Here is a 19,671-nt window from a genome sequence, read left to right as displayed (position 1 = left end):
CGGCCACAAACAAGGAATTCCCTCAAGGCGTTCTTGAGATATCATGTTCACGAGAATGGGATGGACAGACAGACGGACAATCCGAAGACATAATGCCTCTGGCTACATCTATTACCGGACACACTTCTTACCTTGTCATTTCTCTCACAAAGGAACTTGAGTCTCTGGGCTCTCTTGTGCATGAAGACGCCGTCCAGGTGGCCCGTCTCCACTGAGCGGATCTCTATAGCCTTCTCACCCCAGCCCATGATCTGGTTTGACCTAATGTAGGCTGCTCAGACACAGAGAGAGGTAACAGAAGAGGTACAGATTAATTTACAGAGAGACAATGGTTCCCTTGGGTGTAGAGCAGATAAGAGTCAAACTCATATTGAGTCTTGGTCTTTCTAATCGGCCCCACTTACCCACTGAAGTTGGCATTTCTCCCCACTGCAGCACCACGTCTTTGGTGATGCGCCCGTAGGTGTTGACGTACACGCCCTCGTCCTCGTAACACACCAGCAGCTCGATCCCGTCAGTGTTGGGCAAGATGATGATGGCGTGGCACTGAATGCTGGTCTGGATCTAAAGGACGAAAAGAAGGAAGAGTTAAAACAATGTACAGAGCACTGAGAACAAGACATCATCAGACTATGTCATCTACAAGTACTTACATGTGTGGGCAGGTAGATGTCGTAGACGGCACCCGAGTCCACATCCACAGCATGGAAGCCTGAGCAGGAGCCGTAGATGACCTTTAATCTCTGACCTTCCTCCACCGTCAGGTCGACCAGCAGAGGCTTGTGCACCAGGTCACCAAAAGACTAAAGCCAACCATTAAGAAACAAGTCAGTCGGGTCAATGTGCATCTGTGGGGAATAATAGTAATCCTACTTGCAGAGCGACTGTGCTTACCTTAAAGGCCATGAATTTGTGGTAGGGTTTGGGCGCCCAGGCGTACACCTCCACAGCGTTCTTCAAGGCCAGCACCAAGAACTTAATCCTCTCATATTTCACTGGAGTGAAAAGTGAGTCATTAGTGAGTGACAGCATTGCTTCAAGTCGGGCTTAGTAACAAATCTAGGTCAAATTTAACTCTTTCTTTGTGCGTGTAGTTCATTTAAGGTTAAAAACCTTTAACAAACGAGGAAACGTACCGACTTTGTAGTGGACACAACCCTCCAAGTCGCCAACGTTGACCCAACCCTGCTTCTTCTCCACCTCAGGGTCGTTGTGCAAAATCTTGTTCCTCAGCCATGACAGGTAATACACTCGCAGCTTGTTCTTTTTACCTGAGAAGAAAAATGATCTTTTCAGTGTACCCTGTGGAGTGCAGATAAACTGAAAGTTAATAGTCATCACTGTTGCAGTGACAATGCAGGGATGTGATGATGCTTTCAGTGATGACTCAGACTGCGGCGATATATTTCTCCTGTTATGTGCCATAGGGTTGTGTTTGTTTTCTCTCGTTTCTCTCCAGGTGCCGCCTCTCCCCTCATTGCCGAGTCGTGGTTGTTTGAGCACACAAGTGCCTTACACCAAGTGGCTTTCAAGTCAAGTCTAATCCTGATCGTTTGGTGCAAGGTGGTCATGAAACTCAGTTTGACTAAAGTCAGTCTTTTTCTTGTCTCGACGTTCCAACAAAGTCAAACATGTTTAATATAATTACAAGTTTCATAAGTCTTATATGAACATTGCCAACAATCAATGGCTGCTCTCTCTCCAGCACCAATCAGGAAGCAGCAAACCAGGAAGACAGAAAACATGGAGAGAACTCTGGGGAGGTGCAAAGACATGAACAAGTCTTTAATCTCTTGTACTGTGGAAAAGGAGGAGAAACTGGTGGAGTTCTGGAGTGAACGGGTGTTAAATTCGATGTGTATCTGATCCACCAACCAAGTGGAGGAATCCGAAATAAGAGCAAGTAAGAAATCCGAACTAAAATATCACAGCTAACCAACAGAGGCAATGGATTACATTGATGCCGAATTGACAAGAACACTGTCGACATATGAGGTCTTTTATCTTGTGTTTCTTTAGTTATGTGTTTTAGTGAACACGTTAGTAATTGTTAAAATGTTAGATTACTTAAAGGGAGTTTGGTGGTGGTAACATTTTCCACCAGGAGCAGGAGGGGAAATAATCTGAAAAGCAATCTAGTTGTAGTCCTGAAAATAGCGACCCGGCAAGATCCCCAGTTTTTGCAAAGTGTTATCGTTTGTGACTAAAATCCTACATCGTCTTTTAGATGAGCGAGGGTGTCAGACTGTAGTCCTTTCAAATGTCTTCTCGTGTGAGGTATTCATTACTCAACGTGATGTGATGGTATAAGGTCTGGGGAGCCGAGTGGACGGTGAAAACAATATCTGCGTTCAGTAGCTGAAGGCAGCACATGTTCTGTACCTGAAATGGTGACGAGGACATTGAGTCCCTCCAGGACGTCCATCTGCTGGATGCGTCTCCTGTTGATCAGTGGGTAGACCTTCCCCTGACCGCTTCGGTCCAGCAGCATCAGTCCGCTCTCTGTTCCCACGAGCAGGTTCACTCCTGGAGCGATCATAAATGTAATTGAAACACCCGTAATTAGTAGAGCTTTGATAGATACCAGAGTAGGATGATAAGTTTTAACAGTGGTTACACTTACCCCAGAGTGCAGCACACAGGATCTCAGAGTTGAACCTCTTCTTGTACTTGCGAATCTCTGGTGTATCGCTCGGTGGGCGCGTGTTAACTGGGTTGACGTTGACCACAGAGCCTTTACGGGATGGATCAGACCTCAGCGGGTCTGCGAGCCGTCCATCTGGCCCGAATGCTGCTGGAGGGGGCACACAGAGGTCAGGCTGGATTGTGTAATTTAATAATGAATGAACAACCTGGTGCCTGTTTTGAACACGTAGTGCCATGTGCGCTTATGTCTGTGTGTTTATCTTCATCTACCTCTCCTGTACTTTTAACAGCAGAGTATATGGGACTATACTGCCAATATCCCTTCAGCTATCAGGCTCCTCTTCTGTGGAAGCATCCAGTTTTGGTCTGGGAGGAAGACATCGTCTCCACATTTAAGAGCAGACTTTCCTCTTGAAAAAGGCTCATAGTTAGGGCTGGCTCAGGCTTGCCTCGGAACCAGCCCCTAGTTCGGCAACTCAGCTTCTCCCCTGGTGCCTTTGTGCTCCTCGTCTAGCAGGTTCCCTTGGGTCTTGATAGCGCCTGGATCGTGGTCTTGCCTGATTGCTACTACTGCTGCTATTATTATCAGTCATACACGTGATTATTACTGTCATAAGGACGACTCCTCAGTTACTCTTCCTGAAGTTTCCCTGCGTCCAAGGACAGGTTGATGTTGTATGTTTTAAAGCCCTCTGAGACAAATATGATTTGTGATATTGGGCTTTATAAATAAAATTAAACTGAACTTATGTTTCCACATAATTTCTTTGTCAGCGCTGGGAGAAAAGAAAAATGTGTGTAGGAGAAGCTATTGCTCATGAAACCTCCCCCAGGGGAACTGAAGCGGAATATGTTCAACAGTTTTTAATTACGGAGCTGCAATAATAAACAGATTGGCTCAGTTGGTCTTTGACCTACCCATGTTGTTGAGGGAGCTGCCGCTGGATGGAGAAATCTGGAGAAGACGAGGGTCGATGAAGGGAGTGAAGGAAGAGGAAGACTTGTGTTTGGACATGGAATTGCTTTCTGACTGGGACTGACGGAGATATAGAGATATTTAAAACACATTCAACTTGTGCTTAACCTGCACGGAAATCAACGGCAATTCATGTTAGTAGAGAAAACTGGTCCAGAAAATGACAAAGGTTTGATGGACTGATTTGTAATTTATAAAACTGACTGTTGATTTAAACTACAATAGCAACAGGCCCCCTCAGTTTTCAACATGAGTTACAGCTCTACCTCTGGGGGCCCATAAAACAGCGTTCAGCTCAACTGTGCTCAAACAAACAACAATTTTACGACACAAACAACTGGGAATACAAAGTTGGCACTGCAATTCAAGTTTATGACAAATCAAATGAAAAAAGATGACGTGCAGTTATAAAGGACAGAAACGTTAGAGAGGGAAAACAACGTGTGCGACAAGAAGAAATGTGTTGAGGGAAATGAAGAACGATCCGCACGCCGGCTGCTGTCAAGTGTTAGAGGAAAAGCTGCTGCTAATGAAGCACAGAGGAGTAATTCCACCACCAGAGATGTGTGTTGTTCGTGTCACACCACAAAGAGGTGGTAATCTATGATAATAAACATGAAAAATGAATGATTTGTTCTCTGTATGTAGGTCATGTGTGCTTGATGACTTGTTTGTGTATTCCATGTTTAAAAATTCAAATGTTAAGTCCCATGTCACCCCTACCATCACACCAAGCATGCCATCACTCAACACAGTGGTTCTAAAGCATGGACTACTAAGGAGGTAACTTGTGTGTAGTTCACCCCAAGATGTTCCAGTTTCCCCCGTGCCGTGACCATGCTCTACCACCAGGAGGCGCCAGTGTTAGCAGCGACACAGAGCAATGCAGTGAGTCGCAGGAGGGAAGGAGGTTGCAGATCAGAGGTGTCAGCCGAGCCACAAGGGGGCAGAGGAGAGCCAGAGTGAAGCCAGGAGGACACAGAGGTGGGGCGAGCAGGGTAGAGGGGCAGAGAGGCTCCGACCAACAATCGAGGAGTGGATGGCAGCTGTGTGCAGGCTTGCAGATGGAGAGGTGCGATTATTACCCAAATAGAAAAATAGCATTTGCTAATTTTACCTAGCTTCACGTCCAGGGAGAGGGTGGCCATTAAAGAACTTACACTCTGTAACACCCCTTCAGCAGTGAATCCTCTTTTTATTTTGGACACAAACTAGATAGAACAAACAAATGCAGCTGCTGTTTGAGCCCAGTCTGCTTCCTGCAAGCCTGCACCACTCTGCAACAGCCCACTCCTCAGTTGTGTGTCTCGCTGACGTGACAGTGACATACCTCTATGGCAGTGAGCTTGTCCAGGGAATTCTGTGGGGACATGGCAGGACTGGCATAGCTAGATGATGAGGGTAAGGAGGAAGAGGAGGAGGAGGAAGGGATGGTCGTGGAAGAGGAAGGGGAGTGATGGCTCTGCTGGATAAGGTCTGGTAGGTGGTGTATGCGGCCGGCAAAGCCGTTTTTCTCCGCCAGGCCATGGCCGGGGGGTTGGGGCTGGCCGTGGACGTGGCCAGGGCCAGCCGAGGGAGAGGAGGAGGAGGAGAGACTGACCAATCGCTTTATGTCAGCGGTGCTCTGGAAGCAAGAACAGGCACACTTGGGCTCAAGCAAGACGGGGGAGAGAGGGAGGAGATGCATGTTTGCCTACCAGTCTGCTGCTTCGAACCATGATTTACTTTTCTTTTAATTCATGTTTGGACACCGCCACTGCTGTGCTTGTCATATTAAATGCAATCTGTAACAATCTGAGGTATTAGATTACCCATCTGTGAATGTGAAATGTGAAGCAGCAGGTCTACAATGACTAACAATGTCAAACAAAACATGAAGACAGAAGAAATGGTGACGAATGAGTGGATCACTAACACTGGGCATGAGGACATTTTCTATCAGCTATATATGAGCAGAATGTGCCTTAAACTTCACAAGATGTTAAACTACGACGAAGGCAATTTGCTCCTCTTACCTGTCTGATGACCAGCGTGCCGTCCTTCGAGGGTGTAATGGCTTGTTCGCTCTCCGAGTCTTCAACCAGCATGGTCTTAGCCGACTCCGTCTCCCCGTTACTCAGCCTCCTGCGGAAGCCATGGGGATATCTGACGTCCGTAACCAGACCGGTGTTAACAGTCATGCAGCCAAGCCATGCAACACTTGAGAAGTTTTCTTACAAAGAAAGATGAATGCGACAGAGCCAACACTGAAACTTCGCAGACGCGACATCATCACAGTTCTACCTACCCAGCCCTGGAGTCCTCGGCTCCTGAGGTGGACTCCTCTCCCGCCTCCTGGTCCACCTCTTCGTCGTCTTCCTCGTCGGTGGTGCCCGACTCCTCGCTTGAGGAGGAGTAGTCGGTGACCTTGTGGGGAAGCCTCACATCGTCTACTGCTCGAAGCTCCTTGGCCAGAGCTGTCAGATCCTAAGAGGGACGGTAAGGAAGTCTTAAGAAACACCAAGGTCCAGTATTTTGGTAAAACTACCCTGATAGCAGGTGAATTTGGTGCCACACTAATACACACTTTAAATCTCATAGAAATGAACTTATCTCAAGTAAAACGCTGGCTCTTAGTCTCTAGACAATCTGAAACCTTGAAGTCATCCCTCCTTACTATACCGACAGTGTCGGATTTCTGGGTACATGTAAGGGAAAGTTCTACCCTCTTAGGCCCTTGACACACCAGGCCGACTATCGACCAGTCAATGTTGAGCTATCAGAAGCGTCTGGACACACTGTTGGCACTAGCTGGCCCTTGTCTATGGCTTTTCAGCTTCTAAAGCTTGTTGTATCAGCGGTGGAGCTCGTTGGTGAGAGAAATTCCTCTGATTGGCGGTTTAGCTCAGCGCACGAGAAGACAAACGTAAGTGAGGGCAGCAGACAACAAGTCAAAAGGGAGTGAGCTAAAACAAACTGTGATATTAGGAGTTATGTTTGTGTTAGTTGTCGGTCAAGATTCTCAGTCATCCAGGTCATGGTAATCGTAAGTGCTAATATCGTAGGCAACTGGGATTGGGTCATTGTGGCCAGGTGGGTCAACGACTCTGAAACTAAGAGCTCACGTGACCCCTACGACTCTGCAAGGGTTCCCACCCACACAGGCTTTATAGCCTGCAACTTCGTACCAGTCATTTAGAACTGAAGAAGCTTCTTGGATGAGAGGTGAAACGTCTTCAAGAAACGCAAGCAAGTCCAGTTGCCTACGATATTAGCACTTACGATGTTTGTGTTACTGTTTGCTGAAACAGTCGATACCCTTCGTTCTTCCAACATTAGGTTGTGTTGTTTATGTGCTAACTGGCTAACTAGCATCTTGAATCCATCGTGTCGGTCTTCCGGTCTCCATTTATAATTGACGAAAGCAGACTACTGCCGCCTGCTGGTATGGAGAGTAAGCTCCTGTAATACAGGGGCAGAACTTACATGCTAGTTGGCCATTGTGTTCAAGTGCGACTCTTTTGGCCGAGACACAGGAAACATGAGACGATGCAGCAGCTGGCCTTCGTAGGCCACTAGTTCTTTGATGATGGTTTGGTGCGTCTGGGCCTTCAGATGTTTTTGTATTGTTTGTATTTAGCTCAGGAGTTCTCAAAAGAAAAGACCTGTTCGCAAGTTGGCACATTTCAAACTCTACAATTGCGCTTGAGTAATTCAACAAAAGGGCCAGTTTAAACCTTCCTAGACCTGAGCTAAGATCTCAGTTAATTTAAGTTGTAGGAAAACCGACTGATCAGATCATAGCTGAATTGTTTCCTAGTTCTTAGATTAGTGTTGTACCCTCTAGAGTCTATGTTGCCCTCAGTTTGTTCCTTGAAGTCTCTTCATCACGCAGTCTTGTAAGGTCAGTGACAAGCAAAGGGAGGAGGGACACTTCCCCGACATGCTCAACAAAGCAAACGGGCCACAATCTATCCAACAACAAAGCCAGGTGAGATCAGGAGCCATTCTGGCAAGCACAAGGAAACAGGAGGAGTGTGTTTGCATTCAAATGTGGTCGCATTCAAATCCAGGCTCAGGAAGCTGCCGCAGTGGGTTAACCCTTCAGGTGCCACGTGTCGAGGACAAGCAGTAATGTGAGGAAGGACTGTGCAGGCACGGGTAAAGACGCCAGCAGACGACAATCACATCACAGGCAGAAAGGACAGTAGCCGGTGACAGAGCAAAGAGCTGTTGCATTAATCCAGCTCTTTTCATGTCAAACCATTATCATATAATGCAATGAGTGGGGCAATGTTGCAAGCATAGCATACGTGTGATTTTGTAATCTCATTTAATAGGCTTACCGCATCGCCCTAAGAGGTTCCCCAACAATCGCGAACCATTGGATTCGTGAGAGGTTGCACCAGGTGGTGGAATAATTAGAGCAGTAGCAAATAGAGAGAAACACAAAAACAGTTTGCACCTATTCAGCATCAAACAAGTGTAACCAGCAATTGGTGACAGTGGACTTACAGCTGGTCGAGTGGGCCTGACAAGGTTCTTTTCATCTTGTTTTTTGGGAACATTTTCAGGCCGCTGGAGAGGCGATCCTTCAGATTTGGAGGAAGCTTTGAGGGGACAAAAGGAGGCAGAGTTAGTGAGGGGGAAACAGAGCTGGGCAAGGAGAGCCGATCTTCAATTGCCTCGGTAAAAACACCAAAAAACGTACTGGAGCATGAGCAGACAGGACAGCGTAGTAATGAGACAGAATGGTGTTATTATAGTAATAATGATAATGTGCTCATAAGCAGTTAGTAGAGTTAGTGAAATGTAGCAGAGTACAGTACCAGGGGACTCACAGCGTGGCCTGAAGCGGTCACCAGGACTGGCCTGGGAGCTGGAGTTGGAGGAGCCGGAGGAGCTGCCACTGCCCGGCCGAGGCTGCAGCTTCTCCACACGATCCCACAGCGGGCGCTGCTCCACATTACTGTCAAAGAGAGCGGCACGTTAATAACAAGCAGAGTGAAAACAAATATTCGATTAAAAGTTGATAATCTTGCAAGGTGGCACCAGCAAATGCTAGTTAATTGAACTTATTATCAAGATACCCAGAAGAAAACAGGAGGAGTTTGGATCGGCATGCAAGACTAAAGCCTAGTTCACATTACACGATTTTCACCGCGATTTTGACGTCATAGAGGATCTTGAGAGCCACCTTGGGTCAGAGGTGAGTCGGCCGATAGTCTGCCACGACGAGTCCTCATGTGTGAACAAGTCTACGAGCAAGTCGCCCCCTCATGTGTGACTGGGACTGGATATCTGGCGTGCTAGAAAACTGGAGAAGTGTGACACGACTGACAAAGAGCATCAGTCAATGAGTGGCAGGATACGTCCCACATCAGCACGCAGGAGGACGGAAGAAATGTGAGGAGGACAAGACACAGGGTTGCCACTTGCCAGCTCCGCTTATTAGCCGCGACTTTGGGCATGTTTTTTTGTTAAGTCGCTTACAAATATTGGTAGTCGCGGGTTGCGTTTTTTTGGGCTTGTTTCTAAAGTGGAGTTGCTTATTTAGGCTTGCTCTCTAAACGTCACCTTTCTCTATATATATCCGTCTAATAAGTTATTTAAACACATAATAGTTGCTTCTTTTGGGCTTGTTTCCATAGCCCTGGTCGCTTCTTTCTCTCCCAAGATCTGGCAACACTGACAAGCCGGCAAGCAACAACAATGGCGGCGTCCACACGATCATGGGGAGCCATTGTGTTTGGACCCAGGCCCTGGAGGCAGATCTGATTCAACAGTGGGAAGAATACGATGTGTCGTCTCCAAACTTGGTGACGTCACTGCGTTATCTGGGGCTCTGTCAGCGAGGGCTCGGTGGAGAAATCTTGTGGTGTGCACACACAGGTTGTAACGCAGTTGGCGAGACTCCCGCTGACAGAAACACACGTCGCCAGGTATGAACACTCAAAAGATTACGATAGTCTCCGCGACGCAAAATCAGGGTGAAAATCGTGTAATGTGAACTAGGCTTAACGGGTACTATGTGAACGTATGTGTGTTTATTTGTCTGCACACTCTGGACAGTAGACAGTAAATAAATGCCAAATGTTAACTTTTATTTAGTGAGGTGTTATCATGTTTTGTAGGATAATATCCACATAATGCACAATGCAAAGTGTCACGTATTTCAGTGGCCATCGAAAATGTGACAATTTCAACTGGCTTGCAGATTAAATTGTGCTAAATTTTGACTGTCTTCTAATTTTTTAACCTTTAGACGAGCTGACATTTCCAACTTCTGACTTCCATTTAAGGGGGAAATTAGTTGGAACATGCCTCATGTAAACATACATTTTTGTGCTTTGGATCACGGAGCTCACATCCCACTCGTCCATACCAAACTCCCTTGGTATGACTCACATCACCACATAAACCAGAAAAATTGGGCTACAGTTGACTTAGATATTTCTATAAAGATCAACACTGTGAAATTAGTTTCATTTTACGGAGACTGGAATTATTTCTTTCATCCATCTGTAACTCCATAAGATTTTTAGTTGCAAGTGTAAATAAAATAAATGATTTAATCTGTTGGATACTCTCAGAATGATCTACAGACAATCTATAACTTCTCTATAATATATTTGGATAGGTGACATTTATTACCAAAGTAACATCTCTAGATTTCAAACCTGCCAACCTGTCACTGGCAACAGTATTAATGATCCTATAATACCATTTTCCAACAAAACAGCTGCATAATCGAGACAAAGAAATCCTTTAAAATGCTCTAACTTACCCGCCAGCATTCCTCTGTCCGCCCTGGTTGCCAGGCTGTGACGGCAGAGGGGACTCACGGCGCGACAGGACCGGAGACCTGGATGTTGTCCTCACCGGCACCTGGAGGAAACCGATTCAAAAGGTCGTCATGTAGTGGCAGGTATATATGTGACACGGAAACAGGTACGTTTACAAGTGTAACATTGTGGGTATGGACGTTATATCTGAAATCATGTATCAAAAGCCGACAATGAAATGCAGTAAAAGCATCTCTTAATCCACAACAACTGAGCATACAAGGGAAGCTACACTTCTCAGTGCACCAGCCCCCCCACTATGACACACAGAACAAATGTAGGTCGGAAAAATGTCATTAGAGTTTTGAATGTGCAAAGTCATGTGTCAGCCTCACGATGCAGCGTTTCTGGGTTTATATCTCACAACAGCGTTCACGTTGATGCTCAAGAAATGAGACTGAACACATAAAGACAAGCAAACAGACAGCGTGATGAGTGAAGTGATGGCATGAGAGGAGGTGGATGAGGAAGGAAGGAGTGAAGGACAGGGAAGGGATGGGGGCGGGGTAGGGGGCCCTCGTCAGCTCCTTACCTTGGGAGGCACCTCCTCACCGCCGGCCTGGTGTTCGGTCCGGGTTTGGGGCTGAGGGTGGTGGAGGGGAGGTTGGGGCTGGGAGTCAGTGCGTGCGGGCGATGGGTGGTGGTGGTGGTGATGGTGGGGGTCCTGGGAGCGCAGGTGGAGTTGTGCAAAGCTAGAGGTCACGCCGCCGGGCTCGCTGAAGGACTGGGAGCGAGAGACCACGGGCGGAGGAGGAGGAGGAGGAGAGGGGGCGGCGCTGTTACTGCTTTTTAGAGCAGCCAGGTGGGACCACTGGACCTTTTAGGGAGTGAGGGAGGGAGAGGAGGACAAGAGGAGGGGGGGGAGGAGGAGGAAGGGGAAGGGGAAGGGGAGGGGGAGGTGAAACAAGCAGACAACACAGTGAGACATGAGGGAAGATGCGTGTGGCTTTTCACATACATGTGCTCAGATAAATACACATGCATACAGCAGACAAAACACGACACGGTGATGATTCACTGAACTTTATATTGATGCAAATGATTAAAGGAATAGTTCAACATTTGGGTAAGAACTTTTATTTAGTTAAAATGAGCTTTGGAGGCACGTGTAGACAGATTACCCTCGGAGAGAGCCAGGCTAGCTGTCTCCAAACATTTTCAGTCTTTATGCTAAGCTAAGCTAAGCTAAGCTAATTGGCTGCAGGTGGTGGTAACAAATAAGCATTCTTCCTAAATTGATGAACTATTCCTTAAAGTGACAACAAACAACTTTTCCACCTTCCTACCCCCCTTAGTGTTTCCAAGTGGTATAATTGTTAGCGCTGTCGCAAAGAAAACGGATGCTTAGTAGCTAACGCAGTTTCTTTGGTAATTAGGGATAGCTGCTGATAGCTACAAGCTATCCTCTTTCTGTTTTTCTTACACAATGGTTGAAGCGCTTCTTTTGTGCCGTAAAGCGAGCCTTCGTTTTCCTGAGATCGTACCCAGTGGCTTACAAGTCCCGCCCCCCCTTAGTTACTGTTGCTAGGTTAAACAAGCTGGATGAATAGAGACATGGCGATGCTAATTCTGTTTAGCTGGGTCCCACCGTGTGTAGATAGTTTCTGGGCATCCACAATGTAGCTTCAAGACACTGCCAACCAGAACAACAATGTGTAATGGAAGGATATGTTCCTGATGACGTCGTGTACAGATAAAAAATAACACTAGAACGTTAGCCTTGATCTTTTCTGGCTAACGATAATTACTGTCATCTTAAAAATGTCTTTTTCCAAATCTCTTTAATGTCACCACAGGAGGAAAGAGGAAGCAAACCTGCCAGACGATGCTGATGTGACATTAGATTAGCCCCTCTTGATGTAGCTAGCTTCGTAGCTAGCATTGACTAAGATGTGACTAAGCACCGGGTTCAGCGTTAATGCTTTCTTTCACTCACCCTGTTGGTTAGTGGGTCAGAAATCTACATGCCCAAAGTCTATTTTTATTTGCCCCTACACAGTACAAATTGTTTTATTTATTAGCAATCATCAAACAAAGACTGAAGTTAATGTGGTCGCATGTGTAGCTCTGAAAGGAGACAGGAAGGAAGCGAGATGACTCACTCCTCGTTGCATTTATTTGCAGACAATGCTTGTTGTCAGCTGTTTCACTGCAGATTACTTTCTATGTTCCCAATTTTTTCCACACATGGGGAAGATCCGAGGGCTGGAACATAAACCCTCGTAAGCACACAAACCCAGCAGTGAGGGAGGGCGACAGCGACAGAGAGGAAAGAGGAAAGAGGAAGAGGCGAGGAAGGAGGAGTTACCTGAGGCTCCATGGGCCGGTGCATGGCGGAGGCCTCGGAGGAGGAGCCATTGGAGAATGGTTCGGAGGAGCGGGGAGGCAGAGGGGGCTGCTTGGGAGGAGGGGCGATCTGAGGGGAGCCCTGAATGTTCTTACGGTACCGCTCGTCGGCCTGGGATGAGGGCAGATGGAATGAGGGTCAGGGGGGAAGTATTTCAAAGACACACCTAAATTAAAATCAAGTAGAAGGGAACCATTTAAAAACATGTCTGACTATTTCCAGTTAAAAATGGTTCCCATCTCCTTGTTTTTCCAACATTTAGCCAAGTCAGAGACTTTCATATTTGACTGACAAACATCAACATCTGGTGACGATGATATTAAACATGCTTGAAGCCCGTTGGAGGCAGCTTTACAGACACAGGTGTATGTGCACAGACAGAGGTAGAGACAGGACTCTTTCAAACAAATACATCCTCGAGATTACATTTGTACGATAAACGGTGGGAAAGATTGATGTTAATGACACAGAGCAGCTCTGGTGACGATGGGAGACACTGCGTAGGTGTCCTGCATGTTAGTCTGGGCCTCAGCCATCCACATGCAACGGCCCGATCCACACACATTGAGAGGAAGAGTTTCACAGGTCGGCCATCCAAGATCAAGAGAAATCGCTAACACTTGTGGTTCTGTGTTGTTCTTGGGAGAAAAACCTCTGCGAGAAAAGGATGAAAGGAATACTTGGATTCAAATGACAGCTGATAAAGTGAAAAATGATGGGAACTAAAAAAAAAAGATACTTGTGAAAGAAATTAATCATTATTTCAATGGGGAAACGATAAAAATTATTTGAAAATGAGCCTCAAAGATGTCACGAAACAAACCTACAAATTGATTATTTCTCTTTCTCTTGCTCAGCCTGCTTCGAGTGAAAATTAAGATGGAAGTATTTCAAACATCCCGACAGTTTTAGTAGTCAAGGAGACCAGCAACAGTGCAAGTGAGGGCGAGTGCCAAGACAGAGTGGAGGAGAACAGCGCTGTTTTATTCAGGACATAAAAAGGCTGGTTGCTGGTGGCTGCGAGCCTGTGGGTCTCTATTCTCCGTCGCACCCCCCCACTTGTTTCACTCAAAGGGCCTGCCTTGTGACAAATTAGCGACTGCTTTAGAAGAACGCTACAGCATCCAAATCAGAAAATGCCAAGTTAAATGTAACCGTTATTTGCTGCTCGCACCACCTCTATTTATTACTGTGTGAAGACAAGCAAGAAGAAGCTGGAAAGAGCAGGCAGCGGGGTAGGCAGAGCCAAGGAGGAGGTTCACCTCTCTGATAGGCTGAGGAGGATGACTGACAGGCTCTGCCGGCCTATCGGGCTCCAAACTCTCTGCCTGGGGAGGTTCAGAGTCAGTGGGGGTTTCAGTCGGAGGAGGGCTGGGGGAGTTTGGGAGCTGGCTGGGACCGGTCTCATCAGAGTCAGTCGTCTCTGGCACTGCTTCCTGGGATTTGGGGCTGTCTGAGGGGATTGTCTGAAGTGCTCTGGAGAAATCACAAGCGCTTCTTGCTACAGAAACGGCACTGTCAAGGACCTGAGCTTGAGGGGTTGTGGTTAGGACTCTGTCGGGGGGCAGGGTGGAGGTCTTTGGAGGTTTGCTATGGTCTGAGGGGAGTTTGGTCTTGTCGCCAGGCAGCTGTTTGGACTCGTGCTGGAGCGACAGCAGGTAGGCCTGCTCCTGCTGCAGCCGCTTATGGAGTCGCTCGGCCTTGCGCTGCTCCTCCAGCTCCCGCCACTTGAACTCCTATTGCAGAGTGTGGGGTTGATTCAAGGTGGTGAGAACTGGCAGCCGCTGTCAGCCTGACAAACTGACTAAAAATCAGTGCCATCTTTCAAACCCTTTCCTTAAAACACATGTTTACAGTCAGACCTTGGCAGCGTCTGTCGCTGCATTTTCCTGATTTACGCTCCAGTAGAACAAATTGTTTTAATCCTTATTACAAAAAGAATACATGGTGTAAAAAAACAAAGAGGATGCAATGACTGAACGTGAAGGAGTACACAACATTTCTTTGCCCTGTACATGATTCAACAATTTAATGACCTGAAGATGACTCTAAAAAAGCCAAATAACAAACACCTGATATCAGTCTTTAAAAAGAAAAGCTGCAGTTCTTCACTGAACAATGTAACAGACTTGTTTTAGGATGACTATAAAGGGCCAAATGTGTTGAGTGTGTGTGTATGTGTGTGTACATGACTGACCAGCAGCATGGCCTGTTCGCGGAGCAGCTGCTCCTGCAACATCTCCAGGTGTCTCTGCTCCTCCTCCAGCTGACGTCTAATGTACTCCTGTCGATCACAGCAAAGCAAAGCAGCCAGGGTAGTTAGTGGACGTACAAAAAAATGGTGATGTAATGTCAAGCTTTATGTCCTGACTTCGCAAATATTTAAGCTATTAGTCGACATCTAATTTGGCTTTTTCTCACAGGAAGACAATCTAAGTAGAGATATTTTCAAGCAGACCTGTTCACGATCATTCCTCCTCTTCTCGTCCTCAGCCCGCCGGCGTTCCTCCTCTTCTTTGCGTCTACGATCCATCTCTTCAATGCGCCTCTTGTCCTCCTGCTCACGGCGACGTTGCTCGCGCTCCTGTTGCCTCCTCATCTCCCGTTCACGTCGCTGTTGCTGTGGGGGCGGAAGACAAAGAAATGTCAGAATCTCCGCAGTCAGATCGGTCTTACCTCTTGAGAGATCCATGACAAGAAAAAAAAAAAAATCATCCTACTGTACCTCCTCTAGCCGTCTTCTCTGCTCCTTCTGTTGCTCTATGCGCTTCTGCCTCTCGGCCAGCAGTTGGCGCTTGTACTCCTCCTGCTCCCGGAGCTGCTGCTCCTGGAGGAGCTGCTGCCGGCGGAGCGCCTCTGATCGCTCCTTGTTCTCTTGCTGCAGGCGGATGAAGTCGCGGCGCAGCGTTGACTCACCTGGCACGTTGACAATGGAGCTGGAAGACAGGAGGAACCAGGACGTCACAGTTAGATTAGAGACACTGGGTTTACGTTTAGATACTACAACCTCAAGGGTACGGAGAACTACTATGGTACACCTTTTTTTGAGAAGCAATGTAGCTATGAGAGCATACCTGGGCTCCCCTTCCTGCTCTGGGGGATCCTCTTCCTCCTCCTCACTGCCACTGTACTCGTACTCTGTCTCATCTGTGCACGAAAAAATGAACACGTTAGAATCACACCAGAAACCGTTTTGAGAGTATTTAATTAGCACATGTCTGTGACAATAAATGAACAAAAAAGTAGACGCACCCTTCTCTCCCCTCTTCTTCTTGGTACGGTCGATGTGGTCTTTGAGCTGGATGCGGACTTGCCTCTCGTTGGGCTGGTCTCGGATGAAGGGGTGCTTCAGCAGCTGCTCTGTCGGGGGCCGCTGCGTGTAGTTCTTCACCAGACAGCCCTCGATGAAACTGAAAAACTTTTTGGACCTGTGGGGATCACAGAGGAGAAGAGTCAACGGAGAGAGAGAGAGACAATGCACAACAGAGAGGGTGACATATAAAAAGAGACAGCGGGTGCTGGACAAATATTCCAGCCATGAACGCACAGAGCACATCCGAGGATCCTAAGTAAAACAGACACTGCTGCAAACAAGCTCTGATTACAAATTACCCATCAGTCCTAGCAGCACTCCCTCTTTTCATGTCTTGGAAACACAGCAGCCTCTGGTGTCTCAGGGTAAACTGAGGTTTATACGTGTGGACAGGCAGCATTGGACCTTTCACCACATATATAACATGAAAGCTCTGAAATATGGGGCGCAGTGCAGTGACACGATCATCGCCATCGCACCTGCACCTTTTTAAATCACTACCGATTCAGCCGTACCACAACTTCTGCTAAAATGTTTCAACTTAGTGCCAGCTAAAAAAAACTTTTCTCTGCAGTGTGTCCGGAGCAGCGCTGCAGTGCGTGCCAGGAGCAGCCGAGCCTGCCAGAGCAGGTGTAACACAGATGTTCGACTCAGCAGCAAAGCACAAGCTCTGGATTCAAGCCTCTGGAGCTGCCTGGTCTGAGGTCAGAGATAAAATCAAAACGCACAAGAGTACACGTAACGAGGCCAAGTAGGAAATCTATACATAACAAAAAAAGTCTTCTAAAAACCTCATGTGTCAGGGTTTATTGGGGTGAAATGAGGATTTCGAGGGAACACATCCTCTCTGGGTGGTACTCACCATTTTTTAGACTTGAGCCTGGGAGGAGGGTTTCTTGGAATGAGGAAGAGCGCACGCATTGGGTGCATGTCACAGAGTGCTGCAAGGAGACACATACAGAACATAAGAATTCAAAGGGCTGAAGCAACCAAACAAAGCACTAATATCAAGAGGATGTCGGACTCACGTGGTGCTCCTTCAGCCATCTCTATAGCTGTGATGCCACAAGACCACAGATCGCTCTGAGAGAAAAGACGACACGCATTAATCAAAACCACAGCAGTCATCAGTTTTACACAATGACATGTCATCTTTTGAGCGTTTCTGTCTTACTCTGTAATCATACGTAGCGTCCGGGTTCTCGTCACAAGCAATAACCTCAGGGGCCATCCAATAAGGGGTCCCGATGAACGTGTTCCTCCTCCCCACTGTCCGATCCAGCTGAGCACTCACGCCAAAGTCAACTACAGAGAGTAATAAGAGTGACCACAGTCAGTAAGGTGTCACACGCTTCCGACAGTGATTTGGGGAAAACCTGTGTCGCCACTCACCTAGTTTGACTTCAGCGTTCTCGGTCAACAGGACGTTCTGGCCCTTGATGTCACGGTGGATGACGTGGTGGGCGTGTAGGTGGGCCAGACCCTGAGGAGGAGAGAGACAGAGGACGTGAGTGATTGTGGGAGAGGAGAGGAGACGGGGAGGAAAGAGGAGAGGATGAGCTTACCCTAAGGATCTCTCTGGAGATGTAGGCGATCCAGTCTTCCTTCAGCTGGTTCCCTTTGGTGTTCTTCACCAGATCTGTGATTGAACCGGCTCCACAGAACTCCATCACCAGCTATAAAACAGGTGTGAATCATCAGAAGATAAGTCCCTGAACTTTAATACATGACCCTTGTCAACATTAGCCAAATATCAGAAGACCACAGCAGTACAGGGTTCGGCGATATGAACTATACGAACCATCTCCAGATGATAGACTTCCGTGTAAACTCGGCCTGCTTTTAGCACGTTGATAAATTATTAAAAGGCGCAAGGAATATCTCAAGATGATGATATGGTCATCTGCCATATCGAACATAAAATGAAATTCGAGCATATCGGATACAAGTGGCTGAAATTAGTTCCTCCAAAGTTTACTTTTTTCTGATGAGCTCGGAGTAGAGCTGCTGCCCCTTCGCGCTGAAAGGGGTCAGTTGAGGTGGTTCGGGCACCTGATCAGGATGCATCCTGGGCACTTCTTGTTACAGGTGTTCCAGACATGTCCCACTGGTAGGAGGCCCTGAAGTAGAACCCGAACACGCTGGAGGGATTACATATCTCGTCTAGCCTGGGAACGCCTCCTTGAACGTTTGTTTGTTTTGTTGTTTATTTGATGATATTTAACTAATGGTTCCTTTAAACAATGGTATTCATTCAAGTTTCTTGACAAAAACATCTTACAAGACTGCACTTGAACACATTATGAGAACGTTATACCTTTGCCCAATACTCATTTTTACCGAGGACAGCTTTAAAGCATCATAATGTAACTCAACGCAACCTCCATTAACTGTTAGTGGCAGCCCCCCACTGCTAACAGCTAACAGCTAACGTTAACTAGCTCCCCTCCTGCCGATTTCATGCCCTGACGAGTTGATAGTGAGTTCCCGAAATAGATCGGTTTGGCCCAAACAAGTTTTCCCAGGACGACGGGATGATGTTAGTTTCAAACCCTACTTTTTAGCCTGCGCAGACGTGATGTGACACAACAGAAAAACATCGGCCATTGCCATCTGTGAATGTCATAGGCTATAGGCTGATGGCAACCGACAAGAGGAATATCGGCCGATACTGATGTGTGGCATCTCGAGATATATTCGGATACATCACCTACCCCTTTATGAGCTAAAAGTCCCTGATCATAAACGTTAAGGTAATTGAAAGCTGGCAGAAGTAATAATTATGGCAGCTACATATTTTTCATACTTCTTACTCAACCTTAATATCTTGAATGGATTTGAGGACTTACCCACAGCTGGTCATCGTGTCCCGGGGGGCTCTTCTTAATGAAAGCACCATAGTAGGTGGCTATGTTTCGGTGGTGGGAATACTTCTTCAGCATATTGATCTCCAGTTTAATTTCCTCCTCTTCATCCTGGACACACAAACACACACACAAACATGTTACAGAGGGATAAACAGACAACAGGGTGTTTGTCTTTCCACTGGAGAATCTTTGTGATGAAATACAATAATCACTGTGTGGGCAACAGTCTTTAATCATCGTTTGGCCTTGAGTGACATTTCATTTCAGATCCAAATCAATTCACTTCCATACTTAGGGTCAGAGCAAGTGTCAAGCTATGTGACAACGCCCTGGTGTGGTTTCATCTCAGCCTGGCCAGGCCTTATTCATCCTGCGTCTAGGACTCAGCTATATAATAATGCAGGAGTCGTCGTCGGTCTACTGGCAAATGATTCCTTTGTTTAGGGACTAATGATGCATGAGTGAGTCTCATTGTGAGTTGATGTGAACAGTAGCCATTATCTGTAATACCTTGTAAAAAATATATATACATTAGATCGATGGCAAATCCCCCAGATATCCATTAGTGTCAGGCTGACATTATCCTGAAGTTGCTACGAGCTGGAAAGACAGCTAAAAAATCCTGCTTTTACATACCATCAAATACTGGGAAATATATTAAGGAGGCTAAAGGGAAATTTACTCAGGAGTGTAAACTC

The 19,671-nt window shown here is 46.8% G+C and overlaps 1 protein-coding gene across 12 annotated transcripts in view; it reads right to left on the bottom strand.

The window, feature by feature from the left end:
• LOC126401687 (mitogen-activated protein kinase kinase kinase kinase 4-like) overlaps positions 1-19,671 on the bottom strand; it is a 43,780-nt gene that overhangs the window by 3,189 nt on the left and 20,920 nt on the right. The window contains exons 4-31 of one of the 12 annotated variants that reach the window (XM_050063093.1): positions 18,956-19,081; positions 17,672-17,782; positions 17,499-17,589; positions 17,281-17,411; positions 17,135-17,189; positions 16,969-17,047; positions 16,046-16,221; positions 15,868-15,940; positions 15,519-15,729; positions 15,252-15,413; positions 14,991-15,077; positions 14,056-14,529; positions 12,755-12,904; positions 10,979-11,263; positions 10,389-10,489; positions 8,431-8,570; positions 8,117-8,211; positions 5,910-6,088; positions 5,638-5,767; positions 4,953-5,246; positions 3,565-3,682; positions 2,624-2,794; positions 2,383-2,526; positions 1,137-1,271; positions 895-995; positions 654-803; positions 405-564; positions 132-271 (exon numbers count right to left, since the gene is read on the bottom strand). In XM_050063093.1, the coding sequence (XP_049919050.1) occupies positions 132-271; positions 405-564; positions 654-803; positions 895-995; positions 1,137-1,271; positions 2,383-2,526; positions 2,624-2,794; positions 3,565-3,682; positions 4,953-5,246; positions 5,638-5,767; positions 5,910-6,088; positions 8,117-8,211; positions 8,431-8,570; positions 10,389-10,489; positions 10,979-11,263; positions 12,755-12,904; positions 14,056-14,529; positions 14,991-15,077; positions 15,252-15,413; positions 15,519-15,729; positions 15,868-15,940; positions 16,046-16,221; positions 16,969-17,047; positions 17,135-17,189; positions 17,281-17,411; positions 17,499-17,589; positions 17,672-17,782; positions 18,956-19,081 (4,269 nt within the window). The remainder of the gene's footprint in view (positions 1-131; positions 272-404; positions 565-653; positions 804-894; positions 996-1,136; positions 1,272-2,382; positions 2,527-2,623; positions 2,795-3,564; positions 3,683-4,952; positions 5,247-5,637; positions 5,768-5,909; positions 6,089-8,116; positions 8,212-8,430; positions 8,571-10,388; positions 10,490-10,978; positions 11,264-12,754; positions 12,905-14,055; positions 14,530-14,990; positions 15,078-15,251; positions 15,414-15,518; positions 15,730-15,867; positions 15,941-16,045; positions 16,222-16,968; positions 17,048-17,134; positions 17,190-17,280; positions 17,412-17,498; positions 17,590-17,671; positions 17,783-18,955; positions 19,082-19,671) is intronic. The other 11 variants (XM_050063082.1, XM_050063083.1, XM_050063085.1 and 8 more) reach the window with 11 other exon arrangements.

The sequence above is a fragment of the Epinephelus moara genome, chromosome 15, assembly GCF_006386435.1.
Source record: "Epinephelus moara isolate mb chromosome 15, YSFRI_EMoa_1.0, whole genome shotgun sequence".
NCBI lineage: Eukaryota > Metazoa > Chordata > Actinopteri > Perciformes > Serranidae > Epinephelus > Epinephelus moara.
The sequence above is the reverse complement of the archived record's forward strand: the minus strand, read 5'-3'. Positions and strand labels throughout refer to the sequence as shown.